This window comes from Schistocerca nitens, chromosome 7, assembly GCF_023898315.1.
Source record: "Schistocerca nitens isolate TAMUIC-IGC-003100 chromosome 7, iqSchNite1.1, whole genome shotgun sequence".
Taxonomy (NCBI): Eukaryota; Metazoa; Arthropoda; class Insecta; order Orthoptera; family Acrididae; genus Schistocerca; species Schistocerca nitens.
Genome location: NC_064620.1, coordinates 466,685,106 through 466,708,004, shown reverse-complemented (window position 1 = coordinate 466,708,004; position 22,899 = coordinate 466,685,106). Strand labels below are relative to the sequence as shown.

At 42.3% G+C, this 22,899-nt stretch overlaps 1 protein-coding gene across 5 annotated transcripts in view; it reads left to right on the top strand.

Moving 5' to 3' along the window:
- The window catches only part of LOC126194848 (testis-expressed protein 2), a 407,145-nt gene that overhangs the window by 249,855 nt on the left and 134,391 nt on the right, over nucleotides 1–22,899 (top strand). For all 5 annotated transcript variants that reach the window (XM_049933193.1, XM_049933191.1, XM_049933190.1 and 2 more), the window contains exon 8: nucleotides 5,696–6,059. In XM_049933193.1, the coding sequence (XP_049789150.1) occupies nucleotides 5,696–6,059 (364 nt within the window). The remainder of the gene's footprint in view (nucleotides 1–5,695; nucleotides 6,060–22,899) is intronic.

Sequence of the window (22,899 nt, the reverse complement as noted above, 5' to 3'; positions counted from 1 at the left end):
ACCTATATACAGTTACAATTATAAATGTGCCTTTCTTTAATTTAAGCTCACAGGCACATGCAGATTCCATCCTTGCTACAGGCATCTGCACACTATAACTACAGACATCTGTGCACTGTAACGTTGCTTTCCCACCTACGGAATGACTCTTTAATAATCGTCTCTGACCCATGATGCATTTTCAGATCTGTGGTGGGGGTGGTCTTGAGAGATGAATGTTCATCATTCCCTTGTATTATGGTCATTAGCCTATTAAGAAGCCCAGAAATATTTTATAATTGACCATTTTTAAATAGAAATGCATTCTGTATACAACTTTTTTTTAAGTCCTAATTTTTTGTAACATTTAAAATGAGAGCAATGGCTTTAGTGTAGTCTACACAGGCAATTCCTTCCCCCCATGAACCATGGACCTTGCCGTTGGTGGGGAGGCTTGCGTGCCTCAGCGATACAGATAGCCGTACCGTAGGTACAACCACAACGGAGGGGTATCTGTTGAGAGGCCAGACAAACGTGTGGTTCCTGAAGAGGGGCAGCAGCCTTTTCAGTAGTTGCAAGGGCAACAGTCTGGATGATTGACTGATCTGGCCTTGTAACAATAACCAAAACGGCCTTGCTGTGCTGGTACTGCGAACGGCTGAAAGCAAGGGGAAACTACGGCCGTAATTTTTCCCGAGGGCATGCAGCTTTACTGTATGATTAAATGATGATGGCGTCCTCTTGGGTAAAATATTCCAGAGGTAAAATAGTCCCCCATTCGGATCTCCGGGCGGGGACTACTCAAGAGGATGTCGTTATCAGGAGAAAGAAAACTGGCATTCTACGGATCGGAGCGTGGAATGTCAGATCCCTTAATTGGGCAGGTAGGTTAGAAAATTTGAAAAGGGAAATGGATAGGTTAAAGTTAAATATAGTGGGAATTAGTGAAGTTCGGTGGCAGGAGGAACAAGACTTCTGGTCAGGTGACCACAGGGTTACAAACACAAAGTCAAATAGGGGTAATGCAGGAGTGGGTTTTATAATGAATAGGAAAATAGGAATGCGGGTAAGCTACTACAAACAGCTTAGTGAACGCATTATTGTGGCCAAGATAGATACGAAGCCCACACCTACTACAGTAGTACAAGTTTATATGCCGACTAGCTCTGCAGATGACGAAGAAATTGAAGAAATGTATGATGAAATAAAATAAATTATTCAGATAGTGAAGGGAGACGAAAATTTAATAGTCATGGGTGACTGGAATTCGAGTGTAGGAAAAGGGAGAGAAGGAAACGTAGTAGGTGAATATGGATTGGGGCTAAGAAATGAAAGAGGAAGCCGCCTGGTAGAATTTTGCACAGAGCACAACTTAATCATAGCTAACACTTGGTTTAAGAATCATGATAGAAGGTTGTATACATGGAAGAACCCTGGAGATACTAAAAGGTATCAGATAGATTATATAATGGTAAGACAGAGATTTAGGAACCAGGTTTTAAATTGTAAGACATTTCCAGGGGCAGATGTGGACTCTGACCACAATCTATTGGTTATGACCTGTAGATTAAAACTGAAGAAACTGCAAAAAGGTGGGAATTTCAGGAGATGGGACCTGGATAAACTGAAAGAACCAAAGGTTGTAGAGAGTTTCAGGGAGAGCATAAGGGAACAATTGACAGGAATGGGGGAAAGAAATACAGTAGAAGAAAAATGGGTAGCTTTGAGGGATGAAGTAGTGAAGGCAGCAGAGGAACAAGTAGGTAAAAAGACGAGGGCTAGTAGAAATCCTTGGGTAACAGAAGAAATATTGAATTTAATTGATGAAAGGAGAAAATATAAAAATGCAGTAAATGAAGCAGGCAAAAAGGAATACAAACGTCTCAAAAATGAGATCGACAGGAAGTGCAAAATGGCTAAGCAGGGATGGCTATAGGACAAATGTAAGGACGTAGAGGCTTGTCTCACTAGGGGTAAGATAGATACTGCCTACAGGAAAATTAGAGAGACCTTTGGAGAAAAGAGAAGCACTTGTATGAATATCAAGAGCTCAGATGGCAACCCAGTTCTAAGCAAAGAAGGGAAGGCAGAAAGGTGGAAGGAGTATATAGAGGGTCTATACAAGGGCGATGTACTTGAGGACAATAAATTACGGAAATGGAAGAGGATGTAGATGAAGATGAAATGGGAGATACGATACTGCGTGAAGAGTTTGACAGAGCACTGAAAGACCTGAGTCGAAACAAGGCCCCCGGAGTAGACAACATTCCATTGGAACTACTGACGGTCTTGGGAGAGCCAGTCCTGACAAAACTCTACCATCTGGTGAGCAAGATGTATGAAACAGGCGAAATACCCTCAGACTTCAAGAAGAATATAATAATTCCAATCCCAAAGAAAGCAGGTGTTGACAGATGTGAGAATTACCGAACAATCAGTTTAATAAGCCACAGTTGCAAAATACTAACACGAATTCTTTACAGACGAATGGAAAAACTAGTAGAAGCTGACCTCGGGGAAGATCAGTTTGGATTCCGTAGAAATACTGGAACACGTGAGGCAATACTGACCTTACGACTTATCTTAGAAGAAAGATTAAGGAAAGGCAAACCTACGTTTCTAGCATTTGTAGACTTAGAGAAAGCTTTTGACAATGTTGACTGGAATACTCTCTTTCAAATTCTAATGGTGGCAGGGGTAAAATACAAGGAGCGAAAGGCTATTTACAATTTGTACAGAAACCAGATGGCAGTTATAAGAGTCGAGGGACATGAAAGGGAAGCAGTGGTTGGTAAGGGAGTAAGACAGGGTTGTAGCCTCTCCCCGATGTTATTCAATCTGTATATTGAGCATGCAGTAAAGGAAACAAAAGAAAAATTCGGAGTAGGTATTAAAATCCATGGAGAAGAAATAAAAACTTTGAGGTTCGCCGATGACATTGTAATTCTGTCAGAGACAGCAAAGGACTTGGAAGAGCAGTTGAACGGAATGGATGGTGTCTTGAAAGGAGGATATAAGATGAACATCAACAAAAGCAAAATGAGGATAATGGAATGTAGTCGAATTAAGTCGGGTGATGTTGAGGGTATTGGATTAGGAAATGAGACACTTAAAGTAGTAAAGGAGTTTTGCTATTTGGGGAGCAAAATAACTGATGATGGTCGAAGTAGAGAGGATATAAAATGTAGACTGGCAATGGTAAGGAAAGCGTTTCTGAAGAAGAGAAATTTGTTAACATCGAGTATAGATTTAAGTGTCAGGAAGTCATTTCTGAAAGTATTTGTATGGAGTGTAGCCATGTATGGAAGTGAAACATGGACGGTAAATAGTTTGGACAAGAAGAGAATATAAGCTTTCGAAATGTGGTGCTACAGAAGAATGCTGAAGATTAGATGGGTAGATCACATAACTAATGAGGAGGTACTGAATAGGATTGGGGAGAAGAGGAGTTTGTGGCACAACTTGACCAGAAGAAGGGATCAGTTGGTAGGACATGTTCTGAGGCATCAAGGGATCACCAATTTAGTATTGGAGGGCAGCGTGGAGGGTAAAAATCGTAGAGGGAGACCAAGAGATGAATACACTAAGCAGATTCAGAAGGATGTAGGTTGCAGTAGGTACTGGGAGATGAAGAAGCTTGCACAGGATAGAGTAGCATGGAGAGCTGCATCAAACCAGTCTCAGGACTGAAGACCACTACAACAACAACAACACAGGCAATTCAAAGGAAAGAGGCTCCCTTGACTCTTTAAGTTGTTGTTTTTTGGTCCTGTCATCAGAATTTGTATTTCAAATGAGTATCTATGTAGTGTTCAGTGTGGAATTGGACACAACACTGAAAAAACAATTGCAGGTAAAGTAACATTCTGCATTACATCTACATACATACATACATACATACACCACAAGCCACTGTAAGTTGCATGGCTTAGAGTACCTCATACTACTACCAATAATTTCCTTTCCTGTTCAACTCACAAGTAGAACGAGGGAAAGCAACTGTCTATATGCCTCCATATGAGCCCCAATTTCTCTTATTATTACCATTATGGACCTTAGATGAAATGTATGTTGGCAGCAGTAGAATTGTTCTGCAGTCAACTTCAAATGCTGGTTCTCTCAATTTTCTGAATAATGTTCTGCGAAAAGAGTGTCTTCTTCCCTCCAGGGATTTATGCTTGGATTCACAAAGAATTTCCATAATACCTGTGTTTTGATTGAACCTACTGGTAACAAATCTAATAGCCCACATATGAAGTAGCTTTGATATCTTCCGTAAACCCGACCCTATCATCAGTACTTAAGAATAGGCCACACTAGTGTTGTATATGCAGCCTCCTTTATAGATGAACCAAATTTTCCCAAACTTCTCCCAATAAACTGAAGTTGACCATTCACCTTTCCTACTACTGTCCTTATGTACCCGTTTCATTTCAAATCACTTTGCACCATTATGTCTTAGATATTTAATTGACATGACTGTTTCAAGCAGTACACTATTAATGGTGTATTTGAACATTACATGATTATATTTCTTACTTATCCAAATCAACTTACATTTTTATACATTTAGAACAAGTTGCCATTCATCACACCAACTAGAAATTTCGTCAAGGTCATCTTGTATCCTCCTACAGTCACCCAATGAAGACTTCTTCCCATACACCACAGTATCATCCACAAATAGTCATAGATTGCTGCTCACTTCGTCCGTCAGATCATCTATATATATACAGAATAATAGCAGTCCTCTCGTACTTTCCTGGGGCACTCAGGATGATACCCTTGTCTTTGATGAACACTCACTGTCGAGGACAATGCACTGGGTTCTATTACTTAAGAAGTCTTTGAGCCTTGCTCATACCTGGGAATCTATACCATATGTTTGTACCTTCATTAACTGTCTGCAGTGGAGCACTTTGTCAAACACTTAACAGTGGAGTAAGAAATTTTATCTCCTTGTTGGTGGTGATTGAAGCTCACAGGTCACCATATATTACATTTTATTGGTGGATAATTTTAATGTTAGCCAGGAAGCAGATATAATGTGATAGAGTTTTAGTTGTTTCTGTACTGAATTACTATGTGGTTTTGGTGAGTTATATTTATATATAGGTGTGCTTGTGTGTGGGGGGGAGGGGGCAGCCATGCATGCATGCATGTACGCACACGTACACCCTCACATATCTTGGGGAATTTTATGTGACACACACACACACACACACACACACACACACACACACGCCAGACATCCAACCCTAGGCCATTATGATGTAGATGACTGATGCCCCCCCCCCCCCTGCCCCCCACTATGCACCCCTCCCTCCACTTTCCCTCTTTCTCCCTCTCTCTGTCTCTTTGTCCCCACACGATTCATCTATAGATGAGTGATTGCCTCTTCTTATTGCCATCCACTATGACAATTTTTTTTGTTGATGAAGATTGGTAGATTGGCAACAGGTTACCCTCCTTATTGTGGTATCCAACATTGAATAATAATATTCTTCCAATAAAACCACATTAGACAAAAAGATGCGCAGTGTATTTAAATTGTGCTTGCTAATGTTATCAGGACCTTGTGAAGGCATTTCAAGTGAATCAGTATGTAATGTTCTGTGTTTTTATCTTAATAATATTTAGACATAAAGATATCCATGGAATGGGCATTATATTTATTTATTGTTCATTTTTAATCTATTTTTATTTTTTGTCTTAGGTTCAGACGATTTGCTGGTGCTGCAATATTTGCGTCTAGTCCTGTTAATCATGAAGAGGAACCAGCTGTTGTAACATCAACACAACCTCCTCCTTCACCTCCTCCACCTCCACCAACACCGAAAGTAGCAACTGGACAAACATCAAGTGATGCTGAAGTTACAGCACTTTTGAGTCAAGCTGCATCATCTGCCTTTAAATCAGAGGGACAATTATCAACAATTCCATCAACTGCATCTTTATCTCCACAAACTTTGGATCAACTCAATTTTAATGATTATACTCGCTTCATGTCACAGTTTGACTTGGAGTTGTGTGAACCTGGAAGCAGCCGTTCCATTGGACTGCAACAAAGTCTATCAACTGTGAGTCTAACTTCTCATTTTATATAAGCTTTAGGTGCAATCAATAAGATCACAAATAACCACAGAAAGGAAGGAGTTAATAAGAAAACATACTAAATAAGATGAAGTTCTTCAAAACTATAGCTGGAATGTGATGAAATTTTTTTCCTAAGACGACAGAAAAATGCATTGTTATCACCATAAGTCTGTTTTTATAGGTCCTCTTTTTTAACATTGTTTCAGTTTTGTTTAATACTATCTATTTTATGGGCTTTAAAAACATAATACATAGTTCAAGAACTATCTGGAAAATTTTCAACTTGAATACTCTGTGGTGCAACGCACAACATTTAACTTTTAGACTAAAATAATTTCAACTTTTAATTCTTACAGTGTCATTTTACTGTCACCTGTTGTCACATTTAAGGGAAGGTACATAGACTTCAGTATTACCTGTACTTCATACAAACAACTTGTCTTGAACATTCCTAGTTTTTTCAAAAACAGTCTAGGTAGGGGTCAAAGGTGTACCTATGTGTTTTGTGCTGCCTTGCTGTCAATGGTCATTGTGACATGTGATGGGAACAAAAAGGAATGTGGCAGTTGCTGGTTCTACACAGTCAATGAGAGAGCAGTGGGCAGACAATATATTTGGCAGCAAGAGACATTGTAACATTCTCACATCAGTATAAAAGTGAAATCCAATACGTATTTGTATAAAAAAACAGCTATGTTGTCAGGTCTCATCATAGTTACAACCTCAGAAATCGCAACATATTTGGAAGAGGCCGCCAAAAATTTTTGACAGCAAAGATATGAATTTCACAACTGTATTATTAGGATAATGATTAAAAATCGTGATACCAGAGACAACAGAGTTAGTAAGTGAAAAAGATAGAAAAGAAAATGGCCTGCAAAATAATGTAAACAATTTATTTTTGTTTATCTTTGTATTATAAAAATGCAGACAGAAAAAAAAGTGGCATAAATTTAGAATAGGTGTAACGTTAACTTTTTAGGCAGATATTTTCCGTCAGTAAAACAGTTTGTAATATTGATCCATCAGAATATGTTAAAAATAATTTTTTCTCAAGAAGCCCCTTAAAAAGGGGGGGGGGGGGGGGGAGGGGGTCAACTTATAATCAAGTTCATCTTATATTCGGGTAAATACAGTAGTCATTAGCATCCTGCTTAGGAAATGAACATACTTCTTTTAATTTGAATGCAGTGGAAATTGAGAAATTGTGAAAAAATTTTAAACTTATCGTGCATTGTGTTCTGGATAGGTATGTCCCATGTAAGCATATTAAATGCAGAAAATACCCCAGTTTAATGATGGTATTTGGAAAATTCTGAGGAAATGGAGATTAGTGCATTCTGTGTTCAAAAAAGGGTGCATAAGTGCTGACAGGTAAAGATTTGAAGAAATTTATGCATGTACAATGAGAGCTATGTGAAACCAACATAAAAACTTCAACTATCATAGGTTACAGAAAGATCCTTCCAAAAAGCTTAGATAATTCTGGTCCTAAGTAAAATCACTGAATCAAAAGCTTCTGGTCAGTTACAAGTCCAGGAATAGAGAACATCAAATAATCTTAAGTCTCGCATTTAAAAAACAATCTTACACATAAGAAGATGATAATTCCGCGTAGTTATCTGATGGCTGCACAAGTTCTCCAACGGCTGAGGTAGAAATGAGCAATCCTGGTGCCAATTGAAAACAAATAAAGACAAGACCCTGACAGAACTACGGTACAGTTCAGCTTCAGAGAGAGTATTATGTGACACTGCCCCATTTTTAGCTTGCATTCAATGTCACTCGCACAATGAACAACCCCAAATAACAGGGAAAAAATGAAGATTACTCTGCTATATAAGGAGGAGAAAAGAATGGGTACTGAAAATTATGAACCAGTATCCTTAACTCTGGTCTGCTGCAGAATCCTAGAGCATATTCTAAGCTTGAGTGTAATGTGTTTCCTAGAGAGAGAGAATCCCCTGTCCATTTATTTTTATTTAATGCATGGCTACATCACTAAAAATTAATATTTGCTGTTATCTCAAATTACAAACTAATATCCAGAGCATGAATTTGCTCTATTGATCCCTCTGTCATCACCAGAGACTCTATTGGATTGCAAGGGAAAGCCCCCCCAGGGGGTCCACAACTCTTTTGTGGATACGTGCGTAGCGAGCACGGGACCCCGAGCTAATGTGGCCTTCCTTCCTTTCTGGGCTGCATACCTTCCTTTTCCGTATCCTTCCCTATCCCCCGTCTTCGCCCCCCCTCCCCTCACCTCTGGCTCTTTCCTTCCCTTTCTCCCCCTCTGGGAGTATGGTTTGTGCCTATGTCCGGAGACGGACGCTCGAAACAGTAACAAATTCTTTGCTTTCTCCACTTGTAAGTCTTCATCCTTCTTCTGTCCTTCTCTTTTCCTTACCTCTTCTCTTTGCCCTTTTCTCCGCTGCAGCGTTGGAGACTCCTCTTTTTTCCTTTCCCTTTCTCTTTTTTCCTCCCTGTGCGCGTCTGAAGGCCGACCCACGCATTTCTATGCATAGCCGGTGACGGGGTAACGCGTAATTCCCCACCCCGGGTAGACAGGTAGGACACTTACGTACCCCCTGGTAATGGCCAGGCCCAGGGAGGGGTGATTACCCGAGCTGATACCTCCCGAAAGTGCCGATTGGTCCCTCCGTCCGTTCGTCGGGAGGTGTGACCTGAGGTGTGAACAATCACCTAAGGCGGGAGTGCCCTCAGAGAGGGCCCCCACAAGGGAGGAGCCCGCCATCGGAGACGCCGGTAATCATGGGGGATTCTTCCGCAATGGTTTCCTCACCTTCCACTATGTCCGCTCACAAGTGTAAGTTCACTGAGTCTCAGCCACAGACAGTTCTTCCATCGTTGCCACAGTTCCTTGTTTCTCGGTCTGACGAAAGTCATGACTTCTCCACGGTCAACCCTTTCATTATTCAGAAAGGTGTCGACGCAATTGCAGGTCCTGTAAAGTCTTGTTCCAGATTACGGAATGGCACCTTGTTGTTAGAAACAGTCAGTGCCCTCCAGGCACAAAAATTGCTGCGTACTTCACTGCTCCACACCTTCCCTGTCCGGGTTGAAGCGCACCGCACTTTAAATTCCTCGCGTGGAGTCGTTTATACACGTTCCCTCGATGGATTGTCTGACGAGGAAATTCAGCACTACCTTTCTGACCAGGGCGTAACGGCTGTACATAGAGTTATGAAAAGGGTTGACACGAACATCATTCCAACCCGCACTGCCTTCTTGACATTTGACAAAGTTCAACTCCCATCGAAAATCAAAGCAGGCTATGATATAATTTCCGTTCACCCTTATGTCCCAAACCCTACGCGTTGCTATCGGTGTCAGCGGTTCAATCACACCAGCCAGTCCTGTTCCAATCCGGCCAAATGCGTTACGTGTGGCAAGGATGCCCATGAGGGTGCTTGTCCACCTCCATCCCCTCGCTGCATCAACTATGTGGGTGACCACGCTGCTTCCTCTAGAGATTGCCCCATTTTTAAAGACGAAAAGCTCATCCAGGAAATCAGAGTGAAGGAAAAGGTGTCGACCTTTGCTGCTCGAAAATTATTCGCCAGTCGACAGCCCGCCGTGCCTCAGACAGGAAAATACAGCACTGTACTTGCTTCTCCTCGGCCAACAAAAGAGGCGGCCACGCAGACTTGCGACCTCACCTTTAGTACCACAGTCGTCAGATCGGCCAGCGCAAAGATTGCCCATTCAACCTCACCACTTTCGCCTGCCCACTCTATGGCTCAGCCTTCATCGCGTTCTGCTAAATCTCGAGCCCACAAGTCAGACACCAAGACTTCGAAAAAAGAGCATACTCGTGAAGATTTTTTACGTACCCCAACTTCACAACCATCGGTTCCTCCTTCATCTAAACCCGTTTCCAAGAAGGCTAGTAAGAAACCCAGTTCATCTCCTTCTCCGCCAAGGTGTGTCCCATCTACAGCACCACCTGGCGGAAATCGCCCTCGGCCATCTTCTGTGTCGCCGAGGCGCACTGCTGGCACCCGATCAACCGGCCGATCGATGGTGGCAGGAGCTGCTCCTGAACAACCTATGGATCAGGATCTTCTGCCTTCGGCTGAATGCCATTCCATGCTGTCGGTCGCAAGCTCTGAGCTGTCATTGAGTTGACGGCAACCTTCGTCACATTCCTCCATTATCTGTTTACCCTATGTCCATTATCCACTGGAATATCCGCGGCATTCGAGCCAATCGGGATGAACTGTCGATCCTCTTCTGATCCTACTCGCCGGTCATCTTCTGTCTTCAGGAAACAAAGCTGCGTCCCCATGACCGCTTTGTTCTCCCCCATTTTCAGTCCGTCCGATTTGATCTCCCCTCTGTTGAAGGCACTCCAGCCCATGGTGGACTCATGATTCTTCTCCATGATACTCTCCATTATCACCCAATCCCCTTAACCACCTCCTTCCAAGCTGTCGCTGTCCGTCTTTCCCTTTCTGGATATACCTTTTCTCTTTGTACTGTATACATTCCATCGTCCACACCAATGGCACGAGCTGATCTCCTTCATCTTCTTGGTCAGCTTCCACCCCCCTATTTGCTGGTTGGGGACTTCAATGCCCACCACCCGCTTTGGGGATCTCCACATCCTTGTCCACGTTGCTCACTGTTGCTAGACGTCTTCCACCAAGCGGATCTAGTTTGCCTCAACACTGGGGTCCCTACATTTTTGTCTGCCTCCACGACAAATTTCTCTCATTTGGACCTTTCGGTCGGTACTGTTCCGCTAGCTCGGCGCTTCGAATGGTTCGCCCTTGATGATACACACTCGAGTGACCACTTTCCATGTGTCCTTAGACTGCAGCCTCAACTGCCATATATGCGCCCACGACACTGGAAGTTTGCCCAAGCCGATTGGACACTTTTTTCGTCTCTAGCGACATTCGATCACCGTCACTTTCCTAGCGTCGACGATGAGGTCACACATCTTACCGACGTTATTCTTACAGCTGTGGAACGTTCAATACCACGCACCTCCGAATTGCCCCGGCGCCCCCCAGTTCCTTGGTGGAACGAGGCATGCCATGATGCAATACGTGAGCGGCAACGTGCTCTTCGCGTTTTCCGCCACCATCCTACTTTGGCCAACTGTATCCGCTATAAGCAGTTCCGTGCGCTATGCCGTCGCATCATCCGCGATAGCAAGAAGGCGAGCTGGAAATTCTTTACTAGCTCATTTAACAATTTCACTGCCTCCTCGGAAGTTTGGAGTCGAATTCGACGGTTATCTGGCGCGCCTAGTTTCTCCCCAGTCTCTGGGCTCACTGTCGCGCGTGATACGTTAGTGGACCCCATCGCAATTTCTAACTCCTTGGGTAAACACTTTGCTGAGATTTCGAGCTCTTCAAATTACCCGCCAGCGTTTCTCCCGAAGAAACTTGCAGCGGAAGTGCAACCTCTTGCTTTCTTCTCTCGAAATTGTGGAAGCTATAATACTGTTTTCTCCATGCGGGAACTCCAACATGCACTCTCTTCTTCTCGCTCCTCCGCCCCAGGACCGGATGGTATCCACATCCAAATGTTGCTGCATTTATCGGCTCGTAGTCTGCGTCACCTCCTTCGCATCTACAATCGAATTTGGACCGACAGTACTTTTCCCAGACGATGGCGGGAAGCTATCGTCGTTCCTGTTCCGAAACCTGGTAAGGACAAACATCTCCCCTCTAGCTATCGCCCCATTTCTCTCATGAGTAGTGTATGTAAGGTTTTGGAGCGTATGGTGAATTACCGTTTAGCGTGGTGGCTGGAATCCCGCAGTCTTTTAACACCAGCCCAATGCAGATTCCGAAAGCATCGTTCTGCAGTTGACCATCTTGTTTCTCTCTCCACTTATATCATGAACAATTTTCTCCGGAAACGCCAAACAGTAGCAATATTTTTTGATCTGGAGAGGGCGTACGATACCTGTTGGAGGACAGGCATCCTCCGCACACTGTTCTCTTGGGGCTTTCGAGGTCGGCTGCCCCTTTTTCTTCGCGAATTTATGGCAGAGCGCACATTTAGGGTGCGGGTGAACACTACTCTCTCCCGTACTTTCTCCCAAGAAAACGGGGTACCCCAGGGCTCCGTGCTGAGTGTTGTACTGTTTGCCATTGCGATAAATCCAATTATGGATTGTCTCCTTCCTGATGTCTCAGGCTCCCTCTTTGTGGACGATTTTGCGATCTACTACAGCTCTCAATGGACCAGCCTTCTTGAACGACGTCTTCAAGGATGTCTCGATCGCCTCCACTCTTGGAGCATCGAAGCCGGCTTCCGTTTTTCTCCCAGTAAGACCATTTGTGTTAATTTTTGGTGACGTAAGGAGTTTCTTCCACCCTCCTTACATCTAAATTCTTGGGTCTTACGTTTGACAGAAAACTGTGCTGGTCCTCCCACGTTTCCTATCTTTCGGCTCGTTGTCTGCGATCCCTCAACACCCTCCGTGTCCTGAATGGTACCTCCTGGGGAGCGGACCGAGTGGTCCTTCTCCGCCTCTATCGCGCCTTAGTGCGCTCGAAATTGGACTATGGAAGCATAGTTTACTCCTCTGCTTGGCCGTCTATTCTTCGTTGTCTCGACTCTATCCACCACTGTCGATTACTTTTAGTGTCTGGAGCTTTTTACACCAGCCCTGTGGAAAGCCTTTATGCTGAGACTGCTGAACCTCCGCTGTCTAATTGGCGAGCAGTCCTTCTAAGTCGTTACGCTAGCCATCTGTCTTCCATGCCTGCTAATCCGGCCCATGACATTTTTTTCGACGCCTCCTTGGATGTAGGGTATGCAGGTTGCCCTTCCTCCCTACTACCACCGGGAATCCGCTTCCGTCAACTGCTCCATTCTCTTTCCTTCCGCTTTCCTAAAACCACCTTGACAACTTGGGGTATAGCACCGCCTTGGCTCCGTCCCCGGATCTGCCTGCTCCGTGACCTTTGTCAATTTCCCAAGGATGGTACCCCTTCACTTGTTTATCGTCGGGCATTTGCTGCTCTATGTGCACAAATGAAGGAAGCCACATTTATTTACACTGATGGCTCGAAAACATCGTTAGGTGTAGGGAGTGCCTATATTGTTGGCGACACCCCAAATCAATTTCGGCTTCCCGACCAGTGTTCGGTTTATACTGCGGAGCTTTACGCTGTTCTCCAGGCTGTCCACTACATCCGCCGCCATCAGCGGATACAGTATGTTATTTGCTCAGATTCTCTCAGCTCTCTCCTCAGTCTCCAAGCTCTTTACCCCGTCCACCCTCTGGTCCACCGGATTCAGGACTGTCTGTGCTTGCTCCACCTGGGGGGCGTTTCGGTGGCGTTCCTCTGGCTCCCGGGACACGCTGGTATCTGTGGGAATGAGGCGGCCGAGGCTGCAGTCTCTCTTCTTCGGCCAGCTATTCAGTCGATTCCCTTCACCGATCTACGGAGCTTTTTATGTCGTCGAGTTGTTCTTTTATGGTACGCACATTGGTTGACACTTCCCCATAATAAATTGCGGGACGTGAAAGCTCTTCCTTGTGCTTGGACCTCTTCCTCCCGAACACGTCATCGGGAGGAGGTAATTTTAACTAGACTCCGGATAGGGCACTGTCTTTTTAGCCATCGACATCATTTAAGCGGCGATCCTCCCCCACTCTGTCCCCACTGCTCTCAGCTGTGGATGGTAAGACACCTTTTAATTGAGTGCCCCTATTTTACTCAGTTACGCGCCCGTCTCCAGCTGTCGCCTGATATATCGTCAATTTTAGCAGATGACACGCACTCGGCCGATCGCGTTCTCGAGTTTATTAGTGACAGTGAAATGACGTCAGTCATTTGAAGCTTTTTTTGGGGACCACCAACCCCTTTCTGTAGTGGATTTTTAAGCCTTCTTTCTGCTTTTAGTTTCTCCAATTTTTTAAGTTTCGTTCCCATTTCTGCTGTTTTCCATTTTCGGTTTCTGTTGTTTCCTAAGTCACGGACCGGGCGCTAATGACCATAGCAGTTTTGCGCCCTTAAAAAAAAAAAAAAAAAAAAAAGAGGGGGGGGGGGGGGGGGGGGGGAAGCCCTTAGAGGACATACCTGGACTACGTGGTGAAAAATCCTGCTTTTTCAGCACAGCAGTCACAACTTGGAGAAGTTATTTTCTTACTCTTATGAGAGAAGTGGCACTCCTGTCAGTACAGGTACTTACTTATTCTGTTAAGAACTGACCAGATCTGGTGTGGCAGTTCAAAGCCAAGTGATTTGGTTTATATGTATGTCTCCTTTAAGGTGTTCCATCATAGCATTAATCTGCCATGAGTGTCTCCAGCTGTCTTAGTATTAAAGCCATTGTCAGCTAACATCTTTGTACTTTCCAGGGGTGGGTAATGGAAGCAAAGCCTTCTTTTATCGATTGATAGAAAGCATGCATGAACAGGGAGATGAGAATTTTTCTTTGCACTTCCCTTCTGCAGAGACAGTGGTGTTTTGTGGCAGAATATTGGTAGCCAGAAAGTAGGTGTAGGTTACAAGACATGTGATATAGTTGAGCTGTGTGTCAACAAGCCTTGTATGAGTGCTATTGAAGCTGCAAAACAACAGGGTAAACCAATCCAAGAGCAGAAGTACAGAGTGTTGAAACAGGGGATCACCATGTTGTACATCAGAGTTACTGGAAATGTTATATTAGGTTTTGATTTTGGGAGATCTTCTTAATGTATATTGTTTGTAACTGAGCACTACATAAAGTGTGACACTTAGATAAGTTGGCTTATGTTACATCTGAGTAGCCTTTCTTCAAAGTAGACCATAAGCTCTTTGATGGCCAACTTATTTGTTAGGTGAAACTGTGACACTGCTGTCTCAGTGACACTTGGCTACAAATCCCATTTGCGAAAATATTCACCAATAATTAATAAAAATAATTAGTCGGTACTAACTCGGTAACTTCAAGATCTCTTTGCTTCATTTCAGTGCCCAGTCATCAGCATACCTAAACTTTGTTGATGTGGCTTTCAGGCATATCTGATATGTAAAAACTAAACAGGAGAGGGGCCAGGACATATCCTTGTGGCAGCCAGATGTTTAGCTTCATCTGGGAACTCATCTTGTTGCCCATTAGTACTTGGAAACATCAGTTACTAAGCATTTCAATGATGCGCTTACCAATTTTTAGGCTTGGGATGACTTGTTGAAGCATTAGTATGATACCCTATCTCACTGATGCAGATCTCACTGTTTGTAAATAAATTAAAAACTGGTGGAGATGACTTTTTAATAAAATTGATGAGTCAAACCCCTGTTGTGAATGCCGTTTTCCCCTTTTTCTTCAGACATTGTAAGAGCTGTTGCACCTGAGCCATGTGTCATATAATCCGCTTTGCTTTCTAGGGGTTCAGATGAAAACAGTTACCAGTTCGTTACCTCTATTTGGAAAGTAAAGAAAGAATATTTTCACAGACCTTTTGTGATCACAGACCTTTTGTGATCATGTTATTCTACAACCTACTGCCTTCCATGTGTATCTTTTATTACAACCATCAGCCATTTTTTGTGTTTCTTATCTTTTGTCTTCTTTCTGTGAACTGCATCTTGGCAAAATTTGTATAGTCTGTTGTTTGTTGGTAGTGAGAGAGTCACAGTTCACATGGCAGTGACTTCAAAATATCACGAAGCCATAAAACACATATATACTATCTATAATCATTTCATTTAGCAAGGGCTTTATATTTCTGGATCAGTAGAAATCACAAGAGTTTTTGATGTACATTGGCTGTCTAACAATAGCACTGTAGTTCTTTTTAATTTTATATTCTTGTTGAGAATTGCTACATAATTTGTAACAAAAAGTACCATTACTGACTGAATGTATCAATAAGATGTTTTTTGTAATCTTCAGTTTTTAACTTCTGCTTTCATATGTGCTCTGTATGAACCATGAAGTGTGATATTCTGATACTGCAGCAATATGGAGACACACTCAGAGAGCATGTGCAATAGTATTTGTGTAGCGGATAGCTCACCTTGCAGCAGCCACCATCCCAGCAGACACAAAAGATGTCTCACAGCCACAGAAAATAAATTATCATCACAGGGGATGATCAGCTATTTGTATCTTGTCTTTCAAGGCTCTGTACACTGATCCTCACCTATAATAATTAACTCACTTGCTGGACCTGGACATTGAAGTGGAACTGTGATTTTGTGTGTTGTGTTCAAGATGACTGTGGCTTTGTTCATTTTGATTTTAGCTCATGTTACTTCCAGTCACAAAGTTTGCTCCTTACTAAGTTCTCAGCTGCAGACATAGTGTTGATCTCAGTTCCACATGCTACCTGGTTCATGGCAGTGATCTGCCTTATTTGTGTTAGACTAAAGAACAAAACAAATCGTTGGTTTTTTGTCTTACTGGTTGAAAAACGTGGAGCCTGCATCACTTCTCTCTCAGTGGGAATCTTATGTGGTGGACAGAACTAGCCTAGAGTCCCATTTTACTGCTCGTATATTCTCCGTTGTTGTGTGTTTTATTTATTTTCTAAATTTTCTGAAGACGTTTTTAGATTTTATTTTTATGTTCTCTTTTTGTGAATTATTTTACTTGAAGTGCTTTACTTCACTTCAAAAAATGGAAAATGACAATATTATGAAAGGGGTAGTTGCTACTCACCATATAGCAGAGATGCTGAGTTGCAGATAGGCACAAAAACAAACAAACTGTCAGAAAGTAAGCTTTGGGCCAACAAGTCGTTCGTCACACACACACACACACACACACACATGACCACAGTCTTTGGCTGCTGATGCCAGACTGCAAGCAGCAGCACATGATGGGAGATGGAGGATAACAAAAAAGGAGAGAAGTAAAAAGATTGTGAGTGTGTTGGTGGAGTAAAGGGCTGTGTAGTGCTGGGAATGGGAACAGGGAAGGGGCTAGATGGGTAAGGACAATGACTAATGAAGGTTGAGACCAGGAGGGTTACAAGAACTTAGGACATACTGGATGTAGAGTCTCTTCATTTCTTTTATACTCACAATATGGTTTTTTTGTATCTTTCCTCTATCCCCACTTTCAGTCTTACAAAACTTTGAGGGAGAAGTAGTTCGTGATCTTATAATAGAATTTCATTAAAATGTAGACAAATGGCAGCAGATATAAAAATGAAAAAAAGGGTGCAAAAAGAGTACTTATCAGAACCTGAGAGCCATGAGTCTGGTAAAATGGGGGGAAAGAGTTTTCAGTTCTAAGAATTAAATAGCAAAATCATGTAGGACAATAAGGCAAGAGGAGACAAAGCTAGACAGAGTGACATGAATCCACTAAGAAATATCAATGAGAGACAAGATTTGAAAAGTATTTGAACATGAAAATGGTACTGGACCATCAGAAATGACCATTTCTTTTATGCGCTCTTCCAGCAGTCCTTCATACATTTCTTTCATTGCTTACCTTTTTGTGTGGCTCACAAACTGAGATTGGTCACACAAAGTAATATTTGAAATATCTGCTTTCATCATACTTAACTGAGATATTATATGAACGCATGGTGTCTGTTCTTTTGGACATTGTGGCTCCTGCGGCAATGCCAGACTAGGATTCGGGGATTCAAGCCTGGGATCTTCTTATTACTAGGCAGTTGCATTAACCATTGTGCCATCTGGACTCAGTGTTTATTGCAATAGCGCAGACTATCTCGGCACATCTCCCAGCTGACCCACAATTCCACCTAGCACCAACTATCTGCAGATGCCGTCCATGTCCTCTATGCTCGCTACATTGAGATTCCCACAGTAGCTCAAACATACGTATTGATCTGCGCTGAAGATGGTGGATTCATTGCCCACCGAGGCAAATCAGTTCCCTTTCCTTTCTTCCCCTTCCACCTTCACTTTACGCAATATATACCACAAGGAACTATCGATGTCAGCTGCATTGGGACTTGACTTTCCTCCCCCCTCCACCCTCAATATGTATCACAGCTGCAGATTCCGCATGGTGTCTGTTCTTTTGAACATGTGCGAAAGAACAGACACCATGCTTTCGCATAATCTATTCAGCTTGTAATGTAAGAAAAAAGAGATTTTTTTGAATAAATTATAATTGTATATCATTGTGTGGTTAACATATTCTGTGCTTATTGGTATTCTTTCGGGCATCGGACTTCCTTAAATTTTTGTTGAAGCTGCAGGCGGCGGAGGACTCGGGGGACACCGGCGCTTGTAATCATGAAAATCCTCTTCTTGTAATTTTCCTCTTCACTTAAATCAATAAATAAAATGCTTGATATGGTACTTGTAACATTATATCATTTACTCCCACATATAACACATCGAGATCGCAATACTTCATCTTTAAAATCGCACATCCTTATCGTCCTTCTACATATGAGAGTTAGTTTGTGTCTGTCTCAGAACAAAAAAACTGTACAACCCATTGAATGAGGAAATGTTTTGTTTGTCTGTGCCTTACCGCACATTCATAATTAACGTCTTTGTCAACCCTCTGGTTACTCGGTGTTTCAATTTTTTTTTTTTTTTTAATAAATCTTAATTTTACAGCATCTTGGGGGGGTCTTACATCATGTACTTATACAAGCTCAATAGGCAAAGAACCCACCACCTCAGTGCAAATGCACAATTCCATTTGAACTCCTGCAGGAATCTCAAGGTAGTGAACATGGAGGACATGGATGGGAACTGCAGATAGGTGTCACTGGGTGGGAATCTGGGTCAGCTGGAAGGCATACTGAAGTAGTCAATGCAATTGTGATAAACATTGGGTCCACATGGCGTAATGCTTAACACAAGCATGAAATCCCGGGTTTGAATCTCGGTCCGAAATACATTTTCATTCCTGCTGATTCCGCCTAAACTCTCAATGTAACTGACATAAACAGTTCTTTCCTTTTCCTTCCTTTCTCCCCCCTCCAACCTCAATTTAAATAACTGAGATATATTTCTTATTGTTTCTGTTCTGTCTGTTGGTGTGAAACGTTGGTTGAACACTCTAGAACACATCAAACCGTATAGAATGATCAAAATAATTCAGTATAAAGCATACATTAATTTGTACACTGTAGTCACTGTGCGGGCTCTCTCTCTCTTTATTCTATTAGTACTGGTTATCAGTATTCACTAGCTTTTGGAGAAGCAATAGTGTTGTACTAGGTTTGAAAAGTTCTACTTGGATTCATGCTAGGTTTGTAATGTCTCACTGTACTGTCTTCTGTATACTCGGCATGATCTGGAGAGTAGTCTGATGGTAATCTGAAGATAATATGAGATGGAGCTCTGAGTATGGCGTATTAAAAAGACACACAGACCAATCACAGTTGCTGGCAACGAGTTGATGCAATTCGATGTCCTCTGATGGCTGTATACCATCACCTGGCAGCATATGATGAGTCCTCTGCAGCAGCAGCAGCAGCTTGTGGTGGTCATTTTGAATGTCTCTTCTGCAGAGATGTGGGCAGCACGTGATGCACCATGTACAGTCAATGAAGACACTGTCAATACCGCAGTTTCACACCAGGTTACTTCTCACTTGAGCCCATATATGTTTAATCAGAATCCAGTGTGTGAGATATTTTGAAGCAATTTTGTAGACCTATAGCATGCGGATTTTTGTTGTAAGCTTTATGATTTCCATGTACCCCACTTAGTCAATATTTCTTTTAGGTTCAGTTTCTGCAGTTGGAACTTTTCTCTGTACTCAAAACAAAATGTCTGCCTTTATCTAATACACTGTCAGAGCTTTATCTGACATGCTGTAGTGTTATGGATCATTATCCTTTATTATTGTTGAATACTGGACAAAAAATTAGATAACTATTCTGAGAAAATTGTGGCATTCATTTACTCTTGGCTGCCACCTTGTTTTCTATAACCAAACAGCTACAATCAGTTTGAAGTAAAGCCTTGAGACAAGCCAGCATGATGGCCAGTTATCCTGGCACACGAGCCTGTTTGTGCTTGTGTTGTTCCTTGATTGGTGCGATTTGTACAGCCTTTTGTTGACCTGTAACATCCATCTTGTCAAACCACATAATGTCTTTGAATGCAATGCTTCTCACAGCACGCAAATACAAGCATCTCCTGTCCTCTATGATTCTTCTTTCAATGATAAAAATTGAAGACGAAGAGTAGTGCTCTGGAATCCAAGCACAGGAAGGCAGTTTAGGAAATATGTCCTACTCTCATTATATAACTCTGCTACTCAGGAGTTAAAAATATATTTCTTCAAAAGTATGGTACTCCTTGTGTTAATATAACTGTACAGATGTCTGTATACTGCATCCTCCTGCTTTGCATCCAGCGTGGTTACCCATTTGTCATAAGTTTTTTTCGTGTTTGGTGCTTCCAGATGTGAATGATGTGGGGCTGCTTCATCATCCTCATCTTTCTTTTGTTCCTTGTCTTTTCCAATCCTCTGCACTGTAAGCTTATGAATGTTTAGTGCAGCTATTGCTCTGACCACCACATTTAAAATTGGACCCCTACTATTGCACTTCATTCAGAGTGCAAAAATTTGCAGCCTTATCTATGAATTGAATTCCCAGCCCAACTGCCAATTTCTTTGAAGCTGGAAAACATATTCCTAGATGTTCTATTTAACACACTACTACTAAAGCAATGCTACACCAAAACAATAGCTCACAACAGCTAACAAACACAGAATGCTGAAAAACTTGAAAACCCTAATTCAAGTGAGACAATGGGAGCTTAGCAAGCTACTCTTGCTTGACACCACATGCTATTGTTTACTGACAGTGTGGCAACAGAGTGAGATGTCCCTGCCACCTGTTGGTGGTGCAGGAGATGAAGCTGTTTCATTGTTGATGTTACCTAGACAATGGTATTATTTTGTCACATGTTATTTTAATTGCGCTGCAACATTCACAGGGAAATGTCATAACTGATGTGACTTTTCAGACTTTCCCAATGGATCTGTTGCAGATACTCTTCTTGGGTTTGCTGTCGGATAATATTGTGCAGATCTCACAATATTTCATTGATATGGCTGTTTGGTATCTTCATTTGCTGGTAGCTTACACATGACTGGAACTTCACATTATGTCCATAAAATGACTGTCACTGTATTTGAAGATCTTTTGGAATCTCTCAGCTGTATCCTGAGATTGGGTACCAGGGCGTTAGCTGTCTGGTTCAAACACCAAGGTAAAGTTTGCCAAATCTAAAAATATACTGGTTTCAAGGCCCATCTGCAAGAAGAGAATGCACCACTTTGGTGTACTGTGTTTAATTTCACAGATAGGATCTTAGATGATGCAGTGGTTTCGGTGATTGAGAAAGCTCCAATCCCAGATGTGATAGCTGGGGTAGCGCAGGAAATTATGAAACTTCCTCGAGAGTTTGCAGAAGCAATTAGAAAGGACACCTGCCAAATTTTAACCCGAGCCCCACCAAGAAAGTTTAATATCAGTTCACCAGAAAGCAAGGCTCTGTAAGATTTAAAAACAGAGAAAGACCTCATTATTTTTCATGTCAACAAGCAGAATGCCTGAGTCCTCCTCTTACGAGCTGAATACAACGGAACGGTAGAGCCACTGCTCGATGATCCTGCTTATTGCAATCTAAGAGAGAATTGGACTGGCAAGATCAGAGAAAAACATTAAATCTATTTAAGAAGAGTTCTACTCTGACTAAAGTCATTAAGGGCCTGTGCGAGCAGGCTGCAGTTCCCCCAAGACTGTACGACCTACTGGAGGTACATAAGGATGGCTCTGCTTTTTGCCCTGTAGTGAGCAATATTGGAGGCCCTACCTATATCCTCTCTAAACATCTTACTTCACTGTTGGGACTTCTTGTTGGCAAACGTGACTATCATATCTGGAATTCAGAGGACTTCATAGGATGACTGAAGGCGCTTAAGTTACAACTGTCAGATCTTTTGATTAGTTTTGATGTAGTATCTTTATTTATAAAAGTACCTCTGCAGGGATCTTTAGAGCTTATCTGCAATAAATTTGGAAGACTCTGAGGAAAAAGCACTGCATTTAGCATACCTTCAACCCCCCTGCTTCTGGCAGTATGCAGAAGATACATTTGTGCTGTGGTCCCCTGGAATAGACACATTACCAGTGTTTCCCCTGCATTTGAAACGATTCCATCCAAATATACAATTCACCATGAAGATGGAATAAAATGGTACCTTACAGTATCATGGTTATAAGAAAAGACGGCAGTATGCTGGAACATGGTGACTGCAGCAAACCAATTCAAAGACGCAAGCTGTTATCGTCCAGCACAGTGCGGTAGTGTCTTACGCTCTTTGGTATGTAGAGCAGATGTGGTGTCACATACTGACTGTCTGCCTGATGAACTACAACACCTAAGAATGGTGTTCAAACCGAACGGCTATTCTGATTGGCAAATACACCATGCATTTCATTTCAGGCAAGTTATACATTCCATTCCAAGCAAGTTCAAAGCAGGGTTGTAAGTAAAGATGCAGAGGCACCATTTGCAATGGTGTTCTTGCTGTATTTTGGCAGCATGTCTTGAGCAATAGAAAGAATCCTCAAGAGACACAATGTCAAGTTTGTTTTTCGGCCAGCATCAAAATTGAGGATTTATTTATGCTTGATCAAAGACAATCTTGGCTTTAGGAAACATGGCTTATACAAGATCCCATGCCAATGTGTTAAATCTTATACTGAGCAGACCTGCTGAACCATGCAAGACATTGTGTTGAAAATCATCAGACATGGGTGGGTATAACAAGACGACTGAAGTTTCACGTTCAGTGTCTTCTTTCTGGGACTGTGTTTTTAAGGAGGCCATACATATCCTCACGGCAGACAATCTTATCAACACAGATAGTTGAAAACCT